Genomic DNA, 24,181 nt, shown 5'->3' with positions numbered 1-24,181 from the left:
TAGATCACGAGTTCAAATTCAACATCTTGCCATTTGTGACAATATGGATGGACCTAGAAGGTATTATGCTAAGTCAAGTAAGTCAGAAAGAGAACGACAAATACCATATGATCTCTCTTATATGTACAATCTTAAAAAAAATAAAAATGAACTCATAGATACAGAGAACAGATTGGTGGGCTGTGGGGGTGGGCAAAATGGTGAAGCTGGTCAAAAGATACAGACTTCCAGTTATAAAATAAATGTCATAGGGATGTAATGTAAGCATGGTGACTATAGTTAATAATACTGTATTTCATATTTGAAAGTCGCTAAGAGAATATATCTTAAAAGCTCTCATTATAAGAAAAAAAATTTTCTCACTGCATGTGGTGACAGATGTTAACAAGACTTGTGGTGATCATTTTGCAGTATATACAGACTGAGCCAGCCAGGTGCCCTTTTTCTGCAATATATGTAAATATCAAATCATTATGTTGTATACCTGAAACTAATATAATGTATGTCAATTATACCTCAACCTAAAAAAAGGAAGAGAATTCAAACTCAGGTCTTGAACTTGAGTCCAGTGCTATTTCTACTACTCCACTAGGCCAGAGGTTTTTGGAGTACTTCCTTTCATTAAATTGTTTTCCATTGATTATGTTTATTTTTATTGTTTCATTATATTTTGGGAATGAATGAAACAGATGCATTTTTTTTTTTAACCAAGAGCATTCCTTTCAGCCTCACTCTGTGTTCTCCCACTCAGACCCAATTATTTCCCCTCAATTTTGACCTCCCATATCCAGATCCCAGAAAGGAGGGGCAAGAACTTGAGAGGTGTTTCAAACCTGAAGTCAGCCATGTCCCTATTTCTGTTGCTGTTGGTGGCTATTAGGGCTCGATGGGACCTTAGCCAGAGTCTGGTTTTATCCTCTCTCTTTGCAGATGAGAAAACTAGATCCAGAAAGACTGGTTTTCTCAAGGCCACACAGCTGGCCAGCTCCATAACATGCATGGGAGATGCTCTGTTGGAACCACTTCCCCTTTGCTCCCCTCACCTGGATGCATGGGTGGTTGTGTCTGAAGTAGCCTTGTAGGACACGGGAGATTAAGGAGAGGGCATCACCTTACTTTAAACTGATCCTCTCAAAAAAAAAAAAAAAGTACCAACCTCTCTAGGGCCACTTTGGATAGTCTTGGGAGATACGTCCCAGGGTTACTTTCTTCCCTTAGATGCTACTGAGACCTGCAGGTAATGTTAACATGGAAGACTCTAGAGTGATCTAACTTCCATCCACTCCTTCAACAAAATCATCCCGATCCTCATTCATGGCCCCTGCTGCAGATAAATACGTGACTCTCAGGTTCAAAGGAGTGAGGTTCTGGATTTATTTGGACTAGATGGGGAATATCCTCATTTTGTGAGAAGACTTCAAATAGTTTTCCAAACGTAGCCTTTCCTATTAATGGGCAAGCAATAAGATTGGTACATTTAAGGGTCAAAGATTCACGGAAATATTCCCAATCGGAGATATTCCCAATCATTTTTGGTCATGTTGATACAAACTCAACTTGGAATAGTTACACCCTACCAATTCTCCATCAAGTTCTCAGCAATGTGCGGCTGCAGTATGAAGCAGCTGGTAGATGCCCTGTCATGCCCAAAGGGTCCAATGGCTGGAATCCCACTCAATGGCAGGCAGGCCAAGAAGTCTGTATCTGACAGCAAGGGTACAGGCGTTTCGGGGCAAAAGAAGGGCAGAGTGAAGAGTTGGGAGGCAGGACTGGAGGGAAGGCTGAGCCCGTCTCCTGTGCCTCTGGTCACTCCTAGTGGGGCCCGCTGGGGCTCGGGGAAGGTAGGTGTCCTTCATGCTCTTTTGGGTGACAGGTAAGAGTAGAGGTGCCCATTCGTCATCTGGAAGCAGCCCAAGTGGCCATACTGGTGAGTGAGAAGTGGAGAATGACACCACTGGGGTTCTGCATTCCAAATAAAACTAGCCAATTTTCTCTCTGGCCTAGGCCTAATGGGATACAGGAGGCCTGGTCTTAGGGGCGTCAATAGTCCAGCGCTCAAATCAAATGGAAATCATATGGTCGTCATGGAGCATCAAGTACCCTTGAGAGAACATCCTCTGAACAATATTTAAGTACCTGGTCAAGAACACCAACGAATTCATAATCATTTATTGTAAATCACTCATAGTTTATACATTATTAATGGCAAAATAACACTGTTAAACACCTGCTGGATGAAGAACTTCATTATGACAATTTCCTACTGGTATCACTTTTTTTTCAGAAATTTTTAAGTTCCTACATCTTTCCTGAAAAGACCTATCTTCGAAGTGCTCCAACATCTTTCTTTTGCTCTAACAACTAAAACAAAGGGCACGCTGTCCCATTAATTCAACATGCTCTTTACAAGGCAACTTAACACATGAAAATTTTTTTAATCCAGAAGCTGCATAATGATCACTTTATATTTTGCTGCAAAATCAATGAAGGCCGCATGCAGGGGAAACATTAGTAGACATTGAGCTCTAGATAACTGTCGGTTATTAAGATCTGATGGCCTGGTGTGGAAAATTAATATGCTTATTTAGCAGGAGTAGCTAAAGTACATGCATCAGTGGCTAGGATCAATTAGAATATAAATTAGGTGTCTAAACATTTAAATGAGAGCTTAATTTGAGCTTAATTTTATGTCTGGCACATCTGAGTTATACACCTTTAAAATGACAATAGCGAAGAGAACAAAATCAAACACCTAAATAGACACTGATTTATAGGGTCGGCTGGGCGTAATTGGGACACAAAACGAGCTGGGCAGTGGACAGATCTCTTCTGAAGCAAAGACAGTGGAGCATTAATAAGCTATAAACAGGGCCAAAAAAATAAGAGAGCCATTTCCTGTATTGCCATTTTTTTTTTGTGTTCAATTCTCTTATTTAAAAAACAACAACAGCAACACACACACAAGCACATTCACGCAGTAATTACAAAACAGAAACATTCTTTAGTTACTTAGACCCTCTCTTTTGTCTTCTACCCTGCCTCTCTGCTCCTTCAGATAAGGGGTTTAAAAACAGTGCTGGGTTAACTGGTAGAAAAGAAAACCAGTGCTCTCCTGAATCACACCGAGAGAATATTAAGCTCCTTCATCCTGTCAGGGTCAACATCATGTACAAGCACACGACCATGTGTGTTTGATGTATTGTAGCTACAGCGACTAAATCACGGGCTTACACTCTAATGTTAAATCATAGTTACGTTGATGTTAAAAATTTTTTTTCATTGATAGTTGACAATATTTTGGGACAAACAGAAAGTTCCCAAACCACAGAGATTCTGTTCCCTCCCTACCCTCTACCCCCTCCCACATCCAATGAACAAAAGAACTATAGTAACAAGAGCCATGAACTAAGGTGTCAATGGCAGACATGTTGGATGGTGGTTCCATGTTTAAGTGCTGCCATCTCCAGTCTTGGCTTTCCGGGCCTCGATCATCGGCTTGGTTGCCCGTTTGCGGTCAGTGGCCAGCCCCAGCCAGCACATGAGGTCAATGAACCAAGTGGTTGGGTTGAAATTTAAGCCAAATTCACTCGCAGAGTAGTCAAAGGGAAAGGTGTGGTGGTAATTGTGGAAGCCTTCACCTGGAAGACAAAGTGGGCATTGAAATAACCCATCTCCACCTCTCTGCACAGATTTATTCACCCCCCCATTTATTGAGGGTCTACCATGTGCAAGACATTATGTCAGGCTCTAAGGGGAGCAGAAGACTTGGTGTCTGTCCTTAGGAAGCATTGGCTAGACTAAATAGAAACAGAAAAATAACAAGAAAGTTAATCAGCATAGAGTCATGAGATTAATTTCCCCGTATGAATTGTAGATATGCTACCCTGATTTCCAAGCCTTACTTCGTAGACGAAATGCTAAGTGGCTGATAACAGATCCTCATTTTGATGTTTGTTCGTAAGAGGAAACTAGCCTCTGTGGGCTGGAGGGATTAAAGGAAGGCTCGTTGGGAGAGCCTGGAAAACCAGATGAATACCGTTCAGATAGGTAAGCAAATGGAGAAGCTGGACCGTTACATGTCCCAGATGGGCTTATATATTATTCTCTCCCTCCCGGTGAATAGCTTTTCCTCCCTTACTTTTTTTTTTAATTAAAGTGTTTTGAGGAGGGATCTCAGGGCTTCTTTCCTCTGACTTTTTAAAGCAGCTTTATTGAGATATAATTCACCATATAATTCATCCATTTGAAGTACAATTTAATGGCTTTTAGTATTTTCACAGAGCTGTGCATCCATCACCCCAATGAATTTTGTAACATTTTCATTACCTAAAGGGAAGTGCCACACTCCTGAGCTGTCATCCCCCAACCATCCCTCCATGCCTCCAGCCCTACTTTCTTTCTCTGTCATGGTTAATTTTACGTGTCAACCTCACTGGCCAAGGTTTGCCCAGATTAAACATTTCTGTGAGGCGTGTCTGTGTGGGTGTCTCTGGATGAGATGAGCATTTGAGTCAGTGGACTCAGTAAAGCAGATTACGTTCCCCAGTGGGGGCGGCCATCACTCAATCTGTTAAGAGCCTGAACAGAACAAATGGTGGAGGAAGGGGGATTTGCCCCTTTTTTTCCTGACTCACTGACTGAACTGGAACATCTCTCTCATCTTCTCCTGCCCTCAGACTAGGATTTACATCATCTGTTCCCCTGGTTCTCAGGCCTTTGGACTCAGATTTAATTATACCATTGGATTTCCTGGGTCTCCAGCTTGCAGAGAGCAGATTGTGGGATTTCTCAGCTCCCATAATCCTGTGAGCCAGCTCCTCATAACAAATCTCTCCCCCCACCGATCCCTCCGCTCCCCCTTCTCTACATAAAAAGTGTGTATCTATGGATATATACATATATACACACACAGAAATAGTAGGCTATCTATTTAGATTCTACAAATATATATATCTATTTATATTTATATAGATATCCTACTGTTTCTGTATATATATATATATGGGGATTTATTATGAGGAAAAAAATATATATATTACAGTATATACAAAAACTGTATAGTGTATGTATATAATAGTATTACATATGTATAGATAGATATATCTGTATATATACGTGTAGTGTATGTGTGTGTCTACATATACATGTATACTAGTATGTATATATATATATATATATAATGATTCTGTTTCTTTAGAGAACCCTAATACAATCTCTATAGACTTGTCTATTCTGAACATTTCATATAAATAAAATCATACAATATGTGATTTTATAATTGGCTTCTTTCACTTAGCATAATGTTTTCAAGGTTATAGCAGGTATCAGTACTTTATTTCTTCTTACTGCCAAATAGTATTCCATTGTATGGATGTACCCATTTGTATTTATCCATTCATCAACTGATGGACATTTGGATGATTTCCCCTTTTTGGCTATTATGAATAACGTTGCTATGAATATTCATATACAAGTTTTTGTGTGGACGTATATTTTTATTTCTCTTCTGTGTAAATCTGAGAGTGGAGCTGCTGGATCATATGGTAACTATTTTTAACCATTTGAGGAACTGCCAGATTCCTCCTTTACTTCTTTTTTTTTTTTTTTTAAGATTTACTTATTTATTTGAGAGAGAAAGAGAGAGCACAGGAGGGGAGGGAGAGAGGAAGAGGGAGAGAGAGTCTTAAGCAGACTCCCCTCTGAGCTCAGAGCAGGACACCAGGCTGGATCCCACGACCCTGAGATCATGACCTGAGCCAAAACCAAGAGTTGGATGTCTGCCCGACTGAGCCACCTACGCGCCCCGCCTCCTTCACTTCTTAAGTGGGCTGGTCATCATACAGCTCTTCTGTTGACCACAATTGAAGGATTCTGCTCTGCAAAGAGTACATCAGATGGATGGATCTGTGGTTTACCGTTTTCTTTTTAATTCAGGTCTTCTTTACCCTGCCCCTTCCAGCCTCATCATCATTTTTAGTGTTTTTCCTTCACTTGAGTATATATAGAGGTGTTTCCCCCACTATTTTCAGAAGCAGACACTGCTCCGAGAACCCTGGATATACTCCCCATCTACCACACAGTCGGATGTAACAGGTGCCTTCCTAGGACCTTAATGAAGAAAACTGACTAGGAGTCCACTGTTGACCTGGGTGGATTGAAGACCAATACCCAGCTCTTCAGGGCCTGTGCCATGCCCGTATTCCCTAGGTTTTCTGGCCCATTGTCCCTACATAAGATGTAAGTCCATCTTGTCCCCGCTTCATCCTCTGAAAAGACTGCAGTGGCGGAGCCACGTCCAGGGTTGATTCTGAGAGCTGGGGGACAGGAGGGGGCATGTGGGTGGCTCCGTCAGTTAAGTGTCCAACTCTTGATTTCGGCTCAGGTCATGATCTCGGGGTCATGGGATCGAGCCCCATGTCGGGCTCTGCACTTAGCAGGGATTCTGCTGGAGATTCTCTCCCTCCCTCTCCCTCCGCTCCTCCCCCAGCTCACTCTCTTTCTCTTCCTCTCTCTCTCTCTGTCTCTCTCAAAATAAATAGAAAAAAAAAAAGGAAGATGAAGGGTGAGGAGGAGGAAGTAGTAGGGGCATCAGAAACTTTCCAAAACACTTTTCTCTCTGCTTAGCCAGTGTTCCCATAGCTAAATTTGATGTGTTTTCTACCTTAGCTTGCTCTTGTCAACATAAGATCCCTGCAGTCTTAATAAGTGCATGACCCTAACACTGTGGTGGCAGAAACTCCTTGCTAGGGGATGCAGAGACCGTTACTACTTAACAGTAGGATCTTCCCTTCCTGGTTCAATCTCCGTGCTCAAGGCCCAGGTTACCAAGAAGCCTGAGTTGCCTCCATATACAGCTAATGTTTATTTATTTCTGTGTGCCAGCCACAGTGGTGAGGGCCTTAATGGGTGTTAACACCTATAATCCCCACATCTCTGAGCTAGTTGCTATGATCATCCCCATTTTAAAAAAGGGGATGTAAATGTACAGAAGGGACAAGTAACTTGCTTAAGACCATAAAGCTGGTAATAAAAACAACATTACTGAGGCTTATTTCGTGCTAAGCACTATTGCAAAGACTATGCATTAACTCATTGAACCCTCCCATGACCCCAGGAGCAGGTAAATGCTACTGTTATCCTCACTTGACGGAGGAAGAAGACACAAGGTGTGGAGGAGTCAGATAACTTGCCCGGAGAGTAAGTGGAGGAACCAAGACTCAACCAAACTCGTCAGAATCCAAAGGCCTCGTTCTTAACCATCTTGTGGCACCATGAGATGCCACACTCTTGTTTCTTCCCATCTCTCTGTTTGAAGGCCTTTTTTCCTTACAGTCAGTCATATGATTGGACAGCGGAGGCTAGAATGGTTAGGGCAGTTTAAAAGAAAAGTCAGCTGCTATGCCTCTCAGGAACATTTCCAGGGTAAAAATAAATAGCTTAATTATTGAGCACTTACTATATGACAGACATTGTCCTAAGCCGTGTACATATAGTAGCTTACTTAATCTTCATAACATCCCTATGAAGTAGGCATCACGATTCCCATTTCACAGATGAGAAAACTCTAAATCAGGGAGATTAGGTGACTTGTCCAAGACCCAGGATTCTAACACCAAAGCCCAAGTTCATCCCATCTGACTCCAATCCACTGCCTCTTTTCACAGATTCCAGAAAACCGTTGGAAAGCCAAGACAATCTGAGCTGTTGTATTTCCCATTGGCTCTCACCCCCCCTACTCACCAATGGCACCCAGAGTGACGAGTGGGTTCTGCCGAGGGCTGATGTGCTTGTCGTAGGGCCGGTTTCCATACATGTGGGCAGCACTGTTGACCAGCCAGGTGATGTTGAGGGAGATGGTATAGCGGAGGATGGAAGCCAAGAAGTAGGAATTCCACAGACTCTCTCCCCAGAAGCACCAGGGCACCAGCGTGGGAATCACAAAGCACATGAGCACCACGGTGATCTTATAGTACCTGGAAGGCAGAATATTACACTAGCATTGGGCCCCTGTTGATGGTGGCAGGGAGAGGCTGAGCAAGCTACAGGAAAAGTCAGGAAATGTACCAGTCGGCTCCTTCTGCTCTTTCTGTAGAGGGAACACCCTGTTGTGTGTCACCCTGTACAGGGGTCTCAAACCCATATCCTTACAAGGGCTAGGCAGGTAATCCAAAGTGGAGTTAGGATGTGTAGAATGCTCTGGGAAGTGGTAGGGCCTGTAGCAAGCATACTTCAGAGAAATTTCTTCTTTTGTTTTTAAAGATTTTATTTATTTATTTGAGAGAGAGAATGGGAAAGAGAGAGCACGAGAGGGGGGAGGGTCAGAGGGAGAAGCAGACTCCCCGCTGAGCAGGGAGCCCGATGCAGGACTCGATCCCAGGACCCTGGGATCATGACCTGGGCCGAAGGCAGTCGCTTAACCAACTGAGCCACCCAGGCGCCCCAGAGAAATTTCAATAGCAAACAATGTAGTGCTGGTGAAACCCATGTATCTCCAGCTACATTTCTCCTACAGGTCACCAGTTTGACAGCAGGATCTTCCTTTCCTGGTTCAATCTCCATGCTCAAGGGGTAGCTCTTAGCTACTTCCTTCACCTGTCAGTCAACTGGATAATCAGGTTTTCTCCAATGATTTCAAGAAACATGTATTTCTTGAATAATGTCCAGACACATGATTCCATACTAACTTAGCTTGGTACAAAGGTAAACGATCCAGTCCCCTCAAAAAATGTTCTCTGCTCATTGGAGATTACGTTCCAAGCCAGCATAAAAAAGTAAACAATAAGGCTAGGCTTGTGCCACATAAAAAGTCATCTTTACAAAGAAAACCATCAGTCGTTTGATTGCCAGACCTGTGTAGCCAGCAAATATTTACTGAGCACTTACTGTATGCCAGGCCATGAATGCTGGTGATATAAAGGCAAAGTCGACAGAGTCCCTGCCCTGGGCTTCAGTCAGGTGGAACCACTGTTTCCCGTCCCCCCACCCCTCCAACCCCCCCCACCCCCCCGCCGTCCACAGAGCATGCGGAACCAGCTCTGTGCAGGGACAGGAAAGGGGCTGTGCTATGAGTTCATAGGTCTTTCCTCTCTGGCCTCACACTGCCTAATCAAGCTTCCAGAAGACCTCTGTTAAGATGCATATGTATGAAATGGGAGGTGGCACAGTGTGAGGGAATGACATTCAAGAGGTGGAAGACTTGAACTTGAATCTAGATCTGATTCTGGATGTTGAACCAGCTGTTTTCTTTCTTTCACTCTCCTCTCGAGCACAGTTAGCAGGTTCCCCAAAGAGCAGAGCATGAGGCAAGGGCGTGTGTGGGGGTAGTCTATTCTGGGAAGAGTGAGACAGGGAAGGAGGGAATACCAAGCCAGGGGTACCCATGCTTTGGATACCTGAACTTGGACCTCGATGGGACAGATTACACCTCGGAGTTATTCTTTCAAGGAATGAAAGAAGGGGCTATTTTCCCATTGGCTCCAACTCCCTCCTGGTCAGGGGATGTCACATGGGATATCAGCTCCCTCACACTTCCAAGTCTGCTTGGATCAGGATGGCTAAGTGCATTTCTGGGAAGCATCTCAGGTGGAGGTGGCAAAGAAACCAGGCAGGAAGTAAGAAATAGGCCGTCCAGCTGAGCAAGGTGCTCTTGGGTTACACCTGGGCCAGCAGGTGGCTGCAGCAACAGCTGGAGTGAAAAGATGGGCAGAGAGTAGGAGGTGGGGCATGAGAGGGGTCCAACACAGGTAGTGATTATAATACCTCCAGGGGTTCTTGTAAGGATCTGATAAGTAATGTATACTATGTGCATATTATGTCACAGCTATTCTGAGACCTTTATGTGTATTGGCTCATTTAATTCTAATAAAAACTCTAGGAGGAAGTGACCATTATCATCACCATTTTACAGAGCAAAGGAAAAGTTATGTAGTTGGGCCAAGGTTACAAGACTAAGATGTAGTAGGACCAAGATTCAGATCCAGGCAGAATCACTTTAGAGACTATCATCCACTTAAAATGCAGCTATCTTATATCCCAGTGACTTGAAAACGGGTGCTGATGTGTTCACCTGTTGCCCAACAAAAAACAAATTTTATGGTAACTGACGCTTGTGTGCAGCTAGCAATCTGAAAAACACCCTTACATACATGATTTGCACATGAAATCATTTAAGTGGAAAGAGGGTGCTTGGGCGGCCAGATGAGTGGACTGCGGCTAGAGGGGCAAAGACAACAGACAATGAAGGGACTGGTGCTCTTACGTTGGGCTCCCTAGGGTCACATGCAGAAGGCTTTTGTAGAGTGCTTTAAAAAAAAAAAAATTTTATTTATTTATTTGGGAGACAGAGAGAGAGCACGGCGGGGGCGGGGTGCAGAGGGACAAGCAGACTCCCTGCTGAGTGGGGAACCCAATGCAGGGTTCAATCCCAGGATCCAGAGATCATGACCTGAGCTGAAGACAGATGCTTAATGGACTGAGCCACCCAGGCGCCCCAAGAATGCTCTTGAAGGATACTTGTAAGGAAGGGAGGAAGGCAGGTTGGGCCGAGGCAGAAGCTCACCTACAATGAGTTTCGGCAGATCCAACCGGAACCTCTGGGGCCGGATGACCCTTTAGAGTTGTCCAAATTGAAAGGTCTCCCCGCATCATCCAGCCTTTGGCCTTGGGGTGCACCCTGGGAGGGGTGAACCCTGGGACAGGGCAGTTCCATGTGGGCAAGGGCAACTCCCAGAGAGGACAGCAGCTGCAGGCTGGGAGCATCAGCTGAAGAGGGGATCTGGGTGAAGCTAAGGCCCTGGGAATTGGCGGTGTGTGAAGGGAGGGGGGTGTTCTGAAGGGAAAATGGAAGAGGTGCCCAGAGCCATGGGTCTGCTACTTCTCATTTGCACCTCTTAGGAGGAAAGGAGGCAGCTCTGCATTGCCAACAGAAGGCATTTTGCGACTTAAGAAATTTCTTCCCTTCATCCACTCTCTGCGTTACAGTCCAGTACCCTTGAAAAGAACCTGTCCTGGGGCGCCTGGGTGGCTCAGTCGGTTAAGCTTCTGCCTTCAGCTCAGGTCATGATCTCTGGGTCCTGGAATTGAGCCCGGGTTCAGGCTCTCTGCTTTCGGGCTCCCTGCTCGGCACTCATGGCTCTCTCTCTCTCTCAAAATAAAGAAATAAATAAAATCTTAAAAAAAAAAAAGAAAGAAGGAAAGAAAGAAAAGAGCCTCTCCTAGTCCTGATCTGAGCCATTGTCTTGGCCCCTCATTTTGCTCCTGAAAAGAAGAAGAAAGAAAACACACACACTGAGGGCTTGCTCTGTGCTGGGCACCAGGCTAAGCATCTCACAGGCCTTCTCTCACTCCTCCCAGCAGGCTTGGGATAGACAGTGAGGACCCCAGGCTTAGAGAGGTGCCATGCTTCCCCCAGGAAGAGGCCAGGCCCTCGCTCTGGCTCTCGGCTCTGCCCCAACCCTACAGAATCCACAGCTCACAGGACTCAGCTTCTGCTCACACCCTGCCCCTGCCTCTTCCCTCCGAACTTCTTAGGGAAGCCACCTGCGGGCCTTGGCTCTGGCTCTAAAAGCCTGCTGTGGAGGGATGGAGCTTCCCAAGTGGGGGGAGAAAAAGGTCTGGGCTTCCCCCTCAACCCACCGCCCCCAGCACAACCCCTGTCCAGCCAAATGTCCTCTTCCTCAAAAAAGACCCTCTTTAAAAACCATTCCAGGTTTAGGGGCCACAGAGGGCCTGGGTGCGGCTGCCAGTGGTATGGATCTTGAGGCTGATCTCTGCATCGTTAACATTCTCCCCAGCCATCAGATGGACTCGACACCCTCCTGTGTTGCTGAGGAGCCTCCCTCCTGTGCCTATTCGCGTCCAGCAGCTTAATCACAGTCACTGGCCTTGCTTCGGAACAAGTATGGAGATGGCTCCCTGGCTTCCTTGCTTAATGACACTCAACTCTGAACCCCTAGCCGAGGGTCCACCTGCAAGTCCATGAGGCCTCCAACTCCTAGTCCTTCCTCATCTGAGGGACTTCCTTTCTTCAGCTGTGGTAGGGAGCAGGCTGCAGAAGGGCTATTGACATTGCTCTGTCTTTTCGCTAAATGGGTTTTTTATGTTGTAAAGCGTCATAGAACAGTAAACTACCCAACTCTGCTACTTCCTAGCTGTGTTATCTTGAGTAGATGGTTTAATTGCACTGAGCCCCAGGTTTCTCTTCTGTAAAATGTGGTATTAACAAATTTATTGAGTCCCTACTATGTATGTGTCAGTACTATCTTGGTACTGGAGATATAAAGTGAAAAAATCAGACAAAAATCCCTGCTCTTGGAGAGTAGGGGTATTCTGGTAGGAAGATTTGATAAACATATATATTATGTATATACTATACAAAAATTTACATATATGTATATTCTGGTAGGAAAGAAAGCTAATAAGAAATATATAGAGCATGTTAGTGGTAAATACTAAGATAAGAGTAAAGCAGAGAAGGAGAATATGAAGTCAAGGGCAGGTGCTGTAATTTAAAATAGGGTGTCTAGGGAAGGACTTAGTGACATTACAGCTTTTGAGTAAAGATGTGAAAGCAGTGAGAAGTTAGCCGTGTGGCTAAATGGGGCAGAAGATTCCAGGCAGAGAAAACCACAAGCACAAAGGCCCCGAATGTTCCTGGCACATTCAGGGATGAGCAGGAGAGGTGGGGCTGAAGCGGGTGAATAAAGGGGAGAAGGTAGGAGATAAGAGAAAAATGGTGGGCCGAGTCACAGGATGTCTTGCAGGTCATCATAAGGGTTTCAACCTTTACTCTGAGTGAGATGGAGCCTTGGGCAGATTCGGCTCAAAGGAGTGGGGTGATCTTAGCAGGGTCACCCCAAGTGTTGTGTGGAGAATGGACTGTGGGGGGAGGGGCAGAAACAGGGGGTGCAATTAGGACGCTGCTATACAATCTGGGCAGGAGAGGACATTGACTTAGACCAGGACAGGGGTGGTGGGTGTGAGAAATGGTGAAATTCTGAATATATTTTGAGAATAGAGTGATAGGACTTGTTACCAGACTGGATTGTGGAGAGAAAGGAGTCAAGGATGACATTAACAATGGAGATGTCATTCGCTGGGGAAGGATGGAAGGGAGCTGGTTTCGAGCAGCACGTGAGGAGCTCAATCTTAGACCTGTCAGGTGGGAAATGCCCACTACACATTCAAGAGGCCATATCAAGTAGACAGCTTGACGTGCAGGTCTGGAGATCAGAGGTGCTCTAGAGAGAGGTTTGATGGGAACAGAAATTTGGAACTCATCAGCATATTACTGTATGACACTCACACACATACATTTTTTCATCTGGGTTCCACCATAGTCCTGTGAGGTACTTATTATAACCTCACTTTGTAGGACCTTTCTGGAGCCCCAGAGAGGTCATGGGATTTCCTCAAGGCCATACTGGTTGGACAAAGCATAGGCAGGCTTAAAATACAGTGCATATAACCTGCTACTTCCTTGGCTTACCAAGAGCAGGGCACAGGGGATAGGTAAACTTACCCAGAAGTAAACCAGGCTGGAGCGTGTGACCTAGCCATTGCCCTAAGAATTGCACATATCCAAATAAAAAATGTCACCTCAAGGTCGGAATGCTACACTCCAGCTGAACTGAACTTCTTCCCATTCCTCAGGCACCACCTTCTCTCTGTCTCCTGTGTCTATGTCCTCGGCCTGGCTTACTTGATGTTTCCAAGTATCAGTCTAAATGTCACCTCCTCTGGGGGGACTGCCTCCATCCCCCAGGACAGGCCCTGTCCAGTGTTCCTGCTGCATGTTGTACTTCCCAACTCTCACACTCGTTGGCTTAGTGGGTGGCCTCACCCACGAGGTTAGTGGTCTCAACCCTGAGTGCAAATTCGAATCAACTGGGTGAACATTTAAAAATGACTGATGTGGGGAACCCACTGCAGACTAGCTCAATCAAATTGGAATTTCTGTTCCGGGCACTGATATTTTTAAAGCCTCTCCATTGCAGACATTGATGGTAGCCTCCCTAAAATCCACCCCTGTCCTTTCTTTCTTGCTGGAATCCTCTGATTTTGTTCAGATATCCAACTGCTCTCCCTGCAGCCAAGTCCTTCAGGGAATGTGAACTCTACCCACGATGTGAGTCCTGACTGGTTTGGAGCAATCAGTGGTGATCTTATTCACTTTCCCAATAATTAATTTGGAATTGGTCAATAGTGGTCAATAAGATATGAAGGGAAAATGGGTATAATTTTTAAAAAGGTAAATAACAAATGTTGGTAAAGATGTAGAGAAATTAGAACCTTCATGCATTGCTGGTAGAAATGTAAAATGTTGCAGTTGCTAAGGAAAACAGTTTCTCAAAAGGTTAGATATCGGGCGCCTGGGTGGCTCAGTTGGTTAAGCGACTGCCTTCGGCTCAGGTCATGATCCTGGAGTCCCGGGATCGAGTCCCACATCGGGCTCCCTGCTCGGCGGGGAGTCTGCTTCTCCCTCTGACCCTCCTCCCTCTCATGCTCTCTGTCTCTCATTCTCTCTGTCTCAAATAAATAAAAATAAAAATCTTTAAAAAAAAAAAAGGTTAGATATCAGATTATCATATGACCCAGCAATTCAACTCCTAAGCGTACGTTCAGAAGAATGGAAAGCAGGGACTTGAACATACACTTGTATGCCAGTGTTCATAGTAGCGTTATCCACAGTAGCCAAAAGGTGGAAACAGCCCAAGTGCCCATTAATAGATGAATGGATAAACAAAATGGTGTGTGGATAGACAGAGAGATAAGATAGATAGATATACATATATATAATGTATATGTGTGTATATATGGACGTATATATATGTATAATGGAATATTATTCCACCATAAAAAGGAACAAAATTTTTATATGCTATAACATGCATGGATGGAACTTGGAAACATGCTTAGTGAGATAAACCAGACACAGAGGACAGATATTGTTTATAATTCCACTCACATGAGGTACCTAGAATAGGCAAATTCATGAAGACAGAAAGTAGGATAGTTGTTCCTAGGAGCTAGAGGGAAGGGGAAAGGGAAGCCCCTGTTTAATGGGTATAGAGTTTTTGTTGGGAATGATGAAAAAGGTTTGGGTATAGTTATTGGTGATGGTTATACAACATTGTGAATGTACTTAATGCTGCAGAATTGTACACTTAGGGTTATAATGATAAATACTATGTTGTGTATATTTTACCACAATAAAAAAGAGCGAGATGAGGGAATGTTTTCTCGACCACGGAAAGTACACACGGGCAGAGGTGGCTTCTCTTTTTTCACAGTGACCCCAGGACCTGCTACAGCCATCTGTGACCGTGACAGGAAGAAGACTGAGAAACAAAGTGGACCCCTTAGGTTGATGGAGCAGAAAGATGGAAAGGTCCTTGAATGAGCTACTGAACTAACCAGCCCCAGAGTGGCTTTATCCCTGACGTCTTACTCTGGGACAAGCCAGTTGAGTCAGGACCTTCTGCAGAGTAGCTGAGCTCAATCTAGTAGACCGCAGGGGACGCTGACATGCCATCTGGATCTCCTCAGGGGAGAGTCACTAGCAGTGCTGCTTCGCTGGAGGGAGCTGCCCTGCCCTAGGTCATGCCCTCTCTTAACAACCCCTTCCAGGGACTGGCCCTACGTAAGGCGTGTAATCCATTGTCCAGGCCTGGTCCCACTGCCTCATCTCTCAATGACTCTGAAGAGTCACCCCAACTTCAGAACCCACAATATGGTGGGCTGAGGCCTTTGATGGGACTGATGAGGACCCAGCTTCTTCCCTCACCCAATCCTGTTTTCGACACTTCTGTTTCCGACACTTCTTCCATAGGTGTTGACCCTAAGGAACCTCTCCAGTCCACTTCTTACAACGTAATATCCACCTCAGAGCCAGCTTCCGGGGTAATCTGTCCTGTGACGTGAATATATTGCTGGACCGGCAGAGTCCAGCAGAAGGCCACTCTCCAGAGCCTAGCACAGGGACTTGCACAGAGTAGGCACTCCTACTTATTTGTGGAACAATTAAGTGAATGGTTCTTTGGTTAATAAATTACTGAGAAGCTCTCAGCTTCTCAGGAAAATAAAAACACTACAGTGACTCAGTAGGACACAGAGCATGAGAGATAAAATGCCAAGGTTTCCAAAAAACACAAACCACACGATAAATGTGCCGCCTGCTTTTGGGTTCCTCATAAGATGCTTATCTCTTGGATTGGTGCCAACACAGGACTGTGAATATGAAACCAACAACTTGATTAAAGACATTCGTGCTCATCAGGCCCCAAACCCCAGCTTCCAACAAAGCCTTGGAAGGCTGTAAGGCTTCATAGCTCCAGTTTAAAAGAATGATTTCTGAGCATGAGCTTCTAGGTCATTTTCTGAGCTGCCAAATATGGCAAAACGTTGGCAATATTTAACAGCCACTCTAACAGGTTTTGTCTTGGTTTGGAATGTGAGTGGCTTCCTCTCTGTGTTTCTGTGGATACTCAGACCCTGAGATAGGAGAAGACTCCTAGAATCATCAAGGGAGAAAAAGAAAGGGTTGGTATGAATCCAAGAATGACCCAAGGGAGAGTAGTTCTCTTCCACATATTTGAAACCAGAGATCCACAGGTTTGAGTCCAAAACACAAGAGCCAAAGCACTCAAGCTCACCCGACAAGTAGCTCTGATGCAGCTTTCTATCGCCTTAAAGTGACAGCTTTCAAGAACAGACCCACAACAGATATTGGGAACCTTCCCCATTCCCACCACCAATTCCACAGTGGGAAGATGCTTTTCAGCATTTAGCTCAAGATAAGAGGTCCATTTACACAATCCAATGCCATCACACATCATGGTGCCCCAATCCAAGTAAGTTTCAGTGATAGGACACTAACGAAGATAAGGGCCCCCATCTTGCAACATTGTCAATGCTTCGAACACTATCTTTATTCCCATAAACTGGATCACAATAAAGAGAACCGAAACAGAGGGGAAGAATGAAGGGGGGGAAATCAGAGGGGGAGATGAACCATGAGAGATGATGGACTCTGAAAAACAAACTGAGAGTTCTAGAGGGGAGGGAGGTGGGAGGATGGGTTAGCCTGGTGATGGGTATTGAGGAGGGCATGTTCTGCATGGAGCACTGGGTGTTATGCACAAACAATGAATCATGGAACACTTCATCTAAAACTAATGATGTAATGTAAGGTGATTAACATAACATAATAAAAAAATAAATAAATAAAATAAAGAGAACTGAAACATTAAAAATAGACTTGAGACTTCGGCGCCTGGGTGGCTCAGTCGGTTGAGTGCCTGACTCTTCGTTTCAGCTTAGGTCATGATCTCATGGGTCTCCCTCTGCCCCTCCCTTCACTCTCATGCAAGCGCTAGCGCTCTCTCTCTGAAATAAATAAATAAATAAACAAATCTTAAAAAAAAAAAAACAGACTTGGGGCACCTGGGTGGCTCAGTCGTTAGGCATCTGCCTTCGGCTCAGGTCATGATCCCAGGGTCCCGAGATCGAGCCCCTCATCGGGCTCCCTGCTCATCGGGAAGCCTGCTTCTCCCTCTCCCACTCCCCCTGCTTGTGTTCCCTCTCTTGCTGTCTCTCTCTCTGTCAAATAAATAAATACAATCTTTAAAAAAAAAATAGACTTGCGGCCAAAAATTTGTTCTATGGAGAAGAAAGGATTTAGGATTTCTTCCATTTTTCCTTCCTCACCTCCCAAATCTGAGTGTGCTAAGCATCTTAAAACTCTTTTTTCTTTAGATGAAAAAGAAATTGCTGTTCTCTGCCTACAAGCATTTCCTATTGCTTGACTAACCCTAAGCCCAGCGGTCCAGAGCCAGTGGTGTGTGAGATCTCCAGAGGGAGAACCATGAGAGCGTGAAGCAAGGGGAAATAATCTGCCCACTGCTGACTTCTGAGGGGGGTTGGCCTGAGGAAATGCAAAAAGAAGTAAACACCACCATGGGTGAGAGAGAAATTACAGCCCCACAAATGGATCCTAATGATGAGCGATGAGCTGTCACTGGCATCTTGATTAAACATGTTTGGTTTTGTGATTTCATTTAAAGCCTAGCCAGAAAGTCATTTTCCCTACAACTTTTGCATCTTGTAGGGAACCAGGCAAAATCATCTGGATGCTTACTAAACATTCATTTAGAGAACAGATAATACGCCCTGGCAGTTTGTAAATGGAATGGAGGGAACTCTCCCCACCCTCAACCCCCCCCACCCCCCCCCCCCCCCCGCCCATGTCCCCTCTGGCATCGCCCACAAGGAGGTGAACAATGTGATTCGTTTGAATGCAGATGTGAAGACAGAAGCCTCCTGATAGGGGAGCTCTTTGGAGGGTTTCAGAAAATCTTCCAGACTCTTTGAATTGTTTGAAAATGGGCTCTGCTGCTGTGCTCTCGATTTTTACCTCTCTGGTGTTTCAAGGGCTTTAAGTGAGAGAGCTCATGATGACTGCATTTGAAGTATTCCCTGAAAATCATGATCATTCCAGATTTGGCTTTGACCCTCAATTAGTCTTGACATCACTTTCCCTGTGCTACTTCATAATAAGCATTCACTAGAAGAAAATCTTTTAATTGGACTATCTAGTTGCATAATCGTCGTCTTCCGGACGCCTCTCCTCCCCAGTGGAGCAGAGATGGGGAACGACCGCTCACGAAAATATCTCCTTTGGAAATTTGCAAGGCAGTGGGGGGAAAGACATATTTTTATTTTCTCTCTGCCTTCAGCTTTATTTGCTTTTGAGGTCTGCATGTGGAGGTTAGTTGCATCCATCCACTTGAATTTAATGTGTCTTTGTACAAACAGCTTGCATTCATTCACTGTGCAGCAGTTTAAAAGATAAACACAACCATTTCAGAATTTCAACACAAAGAGCATTATTTGTACCTCACCAACAATGAAGTGCTTAAAGAAAAGACCCAGGCATGCTGATTGCTAAGACCGAGTAAGGAGGGTTAAAAGCCTTTTTTGCCTTTTTCAAAGCTTTGATTCTAAGTAGATGGCAAGTTTTTTGTGGGCAGGATTTGTCTTGATCCAAGTCACATCACCTGCAGTTCCTTGAACACAAAACACTCGTTAACACAGTAGGTGTCTCAACACAAGTTTAAGTTGATTAGACTGCTGTTCTAGTCTTTCTCCGGGGCTCTTCGTCTCTGCCTTTGTCTTTCTCTGTCCTTCCTCCCTCCCACCACCCTCCTCCCTTCCTGATTAGTTCTCAATTGTTCTGGATAAGTAATCGGAACATGGACTAATTCCTGACGGTATATAGAATAGGATGACTAAAATGAACAATTAACATCACTTACAAAATAATTTTTTAAACAAAATTGCTGCATTTCCAGTTTCTCTCACCCTTAAAGCTCCATTCCACTTTCATCCTTCCTATCTGAGATTAAGTGAGCATTGCAGGAAAAAACATAACCACTTTTCTTAATCTGGGACCTATGAAATTGTGTGCAAACTCTTTTGTGTATTTCCATTTTCTGGGGCTCAAAGTCCACAGCTTTCATCAAATTCTCAGAGATACTCGATTCCCAAGGCCCCAAACATTTGATGTTGTTGTTGAACTTTCATTTTCTTTGTTTACTTTAGGATTTAGGTAAAAAAATTTAATTCAGTTTAAGGAAGGGTCAATTTAAAGAATTTAAAGAGGCGCCTGGGTGGCTCAGTCGGCTAAGCATCTGACTTTGCCTCCGGTCATGACCTCAGGGTCCCGGGATCAGCCCCATGTCTGGTCTTGTGTCACCCCATGATGGGCCCCCACGTGGGCTCCGCACTCAGCGGGGAGTCTGCTTGTCCCTCTCCCTCTCCCCCTCACCACCACCCGCCCCGCTCCTGCTCTCTCTCCCTCAAATAAATAAATAAAAACCTTTAAAAAAAATAAAATAAAGAATTTAAAGAATAGTACTTTTATTTATTTCTTTTTAAAGATTTATTTATTTATTTATTTGACAGAGAGAGACACAGCAAGAGAGGGAATACAAGCATGGGGGCATTGGATGAGGGCAGGGAGCCCGATGCAGGGCTCAATCCCAGGAACCTGGGATCATGACCTGAGCTGAAGGCAGACGCTTAATGACTGAGCCACCCAGGCGCCCAAGAATAGTACTTTTAAAAATGAGATTGCCCGACCTTTTTTGTCAGTAAGATATTAAAAGGGATTACAGTGATGCTAGATAGAAGTGTGTGTGTGTGTCTGTGTGTGCACTCCCCTGATCATTCTAGCCTATATATATGTGGACCTTTTGCTGAAAGGACAGTCACCAACTGACAGAGTTCAACTCTCCACCCCCACCCCAGGGAGAAAGTTTAATTCCAAACTCCAATCCACCATGAGCTACTCATGGGCAGCCGGTCTCTGTGCAGGAAAAGGGTCAATGGAGTCACTTCAGCCTCCTTCATGACCAGTGTCACCTGCTGCAGCTGAATTGATTAGGTAGGCTGACCATTTTGTTGAGAATGAATAGGCTGATATAAACACAGCTTCTTCATTTCACACGTGAAAGCCATGATCCTTGGGCACAACACATGCTTTCTAGCACATTTCCGACACTAAAGCTGCGCCGTCCTTCCAAAGCTCCTCAAAACTCAACTCAAATTGATTTCTTCTAGAAAGCCTACCCTGATAAACCCCCTCAACTATGGTTACTGCATTATTCAACATCCCATCAGTACAACTGTGCTGTAGACTCAAGAAGACAATCATTTTAGAGAGTTGAGTTGTCTGACTAGCTGATGGTATACATGTTCAATTGCACCAACTTTAAAAAAAAATTGTATGTGGAAATCACTACCCATTTTTCTGCCTTCTTAATCAGTTTATGGAGCAAAATGTGACCTTCCTTGGTGGTGATGAGTGTCTTATCCTGGGTTCCCCAGAAGGCAGGGCTTAAAGACAAAAGCTTATATGCTACTATTTTATAAGAGGAGTTCAGTCCAAGGGAAACAGAATGTGGGAGGCAGGGAGGGTGGGGGAGCTGATAGGACTGTGTGTTACTGAGCCAGCCACTGCTTGATATCTCAGCCCGGTGGGACCGTCTTCCAAAAGACCATATGGATGACTAAGCCTCAGAACACTCCCTCTGGGAGGAGGATGCGGGAAGAATGTGTCTACCAGCAACCCGCTCCCATTGCTCCCACCCCGACACGAACTTTTGGATTATGAATGTGGCTAGAATCCACATTTCAGGCATGCTTAGTTAGCATTTGACAAACTTTAGTGAGTTTATGAACCAGAGGTCCCTTACAGGCTTCAACTATTTTTATCTCCAATCACCCCCCAAAGAGTTTGTAATTAAGATAAGGGAAATGAATTTTCACTGGTAAAATCAGTGGTCGAAATATGTGGATTGGCTAGAAATACTACAGGTACCTCTCGGCAGCATATATTCCTCAGAGTGACATCACCGAGGGCTTTGCTCCCTCCTGTGCCCAACTACTAACAGAACTCTGTTGCTGGATTCTGACAAGAAGGTGGTACTACTGCGGCATGCCTTCCCTGCAAGGAGCTCACTGACATGTCCCAAAGGGCAGCAGGCAAGGCTTCATCAAGCTTCTGATGCGTTGCGTGGCTGTTTTTGTCCCTAACTGCTAATTGTGGTAGCATTTGGTTTGAGGCAGGATTCTGCTGTAGGGAAGAGCCGTTTCCTTCTTCCTCTTCTCACACTGGAGTTGGCCAAGGTCACTTCCCAGCAGACACGGCCAAGGGGTCTCTTGTTGCACGATCTTTGTTCTGTAGTCCTCTTGCCGTACCTTTAAGGGTTAGAGGCACCACGAGTCCTGGTAGGAGACACCGCACAAATGGGCAGTGTGCTCATGAAACTTCCCACCTCACACTGGGAGGCAGGACCCCAGGCTGCTGAGCCATACTGTGAGGAAATGGAACTACACCACGGCTGGTGGGTGTGTCCAGGTGCCACTTACTTCAGCAACTGAGGGTGTGGCAGCATCTTACAAAAATTATCACCCCAAAAGCTGGCTCTCGGCTGTGGGTTGTCCAGCATGCTCCACAAACTGGGTAGTTAACACACTCCTCAGTCCGAAAAGTATCTTTGGGGGTGCTAGGTGTTTCATTAGTCTCAGTAAATAGAAAGATAAATAGGACATAGGCATAGTCCTCAAGGAGTTTAGGGTCTAATGAGACAGAAATACAAGTGGATCAGTTCAATACAACATGATAAGCAGCAACATGAGATATGCCCAAGGTTCTACAGACCTGATGAGAAGGGGCACTTCACTCACTCTGGGACAATGGATCTCAAACTCTTTGGTCTCAGGACCTTTTAAAGTATTTTATAAAGATTTTATTTATTTATTTGACAGAGAGAAAGAGCACAAGCAGGGGGAGCGGCAGAGGGAGAAGCAGGCTCCCCGCTGGGCAAGGCAGCCACTTAAGCAACTGAGCCACCCAGGCATCCCCAGTATTTTAAATATTATTGAGAGCTCCAAAGAGCTTTTGTTTATGTGGGGGTACATTTATCAATATTTATTGTAGGGGAAATTAAAGCTGAGACATGTTTCATTGATTTGTTAAATATTCAATGTTAATATAAAATTACATACAATATATAATATAAAATAGTATCTATAATATACAGATGCATTTGTTAATATTATAAAAGAAATGTGGAATTGATTAAAATAATAAACCTATTACATGTTAACATAAATAACACCTTTTTGAAAAATAACTATATTTTCTAAACAAAAAAAAAGTTTTAGTGTGAAGAGGTCATCAATTTACATAATTGCACATCTCTTACGATGTGCAGTTAGAAAAGGGAGGACCTCACAGAACTCCTAAAAGGGGCTTAGGGAGCCCCCACCCAGAGAGTCCTTGAACTGCTGACCCCAGCTTCCTGGATGTGAGTTTTGAAGAATGAGGAAGAGCTGTCTAGGTGAAAAAGAACATTCTAGATCAGTGCTTCTCCAACAATCACTGCGCATCTGAATCCCTTGGGGCCTGGGGTGGGGCTTGAATCCTGCATTTCTGACAAGCTTCCAGGTGATACTGACTGACGGTGCTGGTCCCAGAACCACACTTTGAGTAGCCGGGACCTAGGCCAGAGGAATGAGAGAAACAGAGGTGGTGTCACAGAAGAGCATGAAGTGTGAGGGGAATGGCGGAGCTCCTAGAGAGTGAAGTACCAGGCGGGAAGTACCAGGACAGAGCGTCAGCATGCCAGGGAGATAACAGACAGTCGTCACTTTTCCCAAGGGGACATCATGAAAAGGTTTTAAGCAGGAGGCAACTCTGGCTCACACGTAAGTAAGCATCATTTCTTATTCTGAATAACTCAGAACTGCAATAAATACAGAACATACGCACAGAGCAAGTGGGCAACAGGATGAAGTGGGGGAAGAAGAAAGATAATATTCCCTATACGGGGTGCCCGGGTGGCTCAGTCGTTAAGCGTCTGCCTTCAGCTCAGGTCGTGATCTCGGGGTCCTGGGATCGAGCCCCACGTTGGGCTCCCTGCTCAGCGGGAAGCCTGCTTCTCCCTCTCCCACTCCCCCTGCTTGTGTTCCCTTTCTCGCTGTCTCTCCCTGTCAAATAAATAAAATCTTGAAAAAAAAAAATTCCCTATACTGCATAGCTTCCTAGAAGAAGCATGTGCTTTGCTTGGACTTGGACAGAATTTGCTCAAATTGCAGCCCTGCCATTTACAAAATGTTCCTGAGTCAGCTTCTCAGAGGCTCAGATTCCATCATGGGTAAAGATCTGAGAGATCCGAGTTACACGGGCAGAGAACAGAGTGCTACCTAGTGAGTACCCACTGAACTGAAATCCATATGATAAAGGATGTTATAGAGATAATAAAAAATAACAACGAGAAGTGATTATTGTTATTCTAAGACTAGATACAGGCTTGAAACGAGAGACCCGAGTTTATTAGAATTTTGTATTTTCAAGAGCAAAAAGATTCTGAGTGAGAAGCTGAGGGGAATCACCTAAACGTAAATGGTTCGCTGATTTGCACACCAGGCAGCGTGAGCTCACAGCTATGCACAGTGACAGAGGGTGCGGGCCGGCGACTGCGGGAGAAGGACCTCAGGTCTCAAGGTTGTCATCCTTTCTGGCAAGACAACTTGGACCCAAATTTTCAATAGGAAATTTGAATGGCTTAAGTCGTAGTCTCCCTGCTCCCCTTTCTCCTGACCTGATAGTACTTGG

The 24,181-nt window shown here is 44.7% G+C and overlaps 1 protein-coding gene across 1 annotated transcript in view; it reads right to left on the bottom strand.

Annotated features, from left to right (window-relative positions):
* Positions 1-2,155: 2,155 nt before the first annotated feature.
* The window catches only part of SCD5 (stearoyl-CoA desaturase 5), a 152,002-nt gene continuing 129,976 nt past the window's right edge, over positions 2,156-24,181 (bottom strand). The window contains exons 4-5 of the mRNA XM_021702379.1: positions 7,741-7,973; positions 2,156-3,638 (exon numbers count right to left, since the gene is read on the bottom strand). Coding sequence (XP_021558054.1) covers positions 3,448-3,638; positions 7,741-7,973 — 424 coding nt within the window. The 3' untranslated portion in view covers positions 2,156-3,447. The remainder of the gene's footprint in view (positions 3,639-7,740; positions 7,974-24,181) is intronic.

The sequence above is a fragment of the Neomonachus schauinslandi genome, chromosome 2 (genome assembly GCF_002201575.2).
Source record: "Neomonachus schauinslandi chromosome 2, ASM220157v2, whole genome shotgun sequence".
In the NCBI taxonomy this organism is placed as follows: Eukaryota; Metazoa; Chordata; class Mammalia; order Carnivora; family Phocidae; genus Neomonachus; species Neomonachus schauinslandi.
The sequence above is the reverse complement of the archived record's forward strand: the minus strand, read 5'-3'. Positions and strand labels throughout refer to the sequence as shown.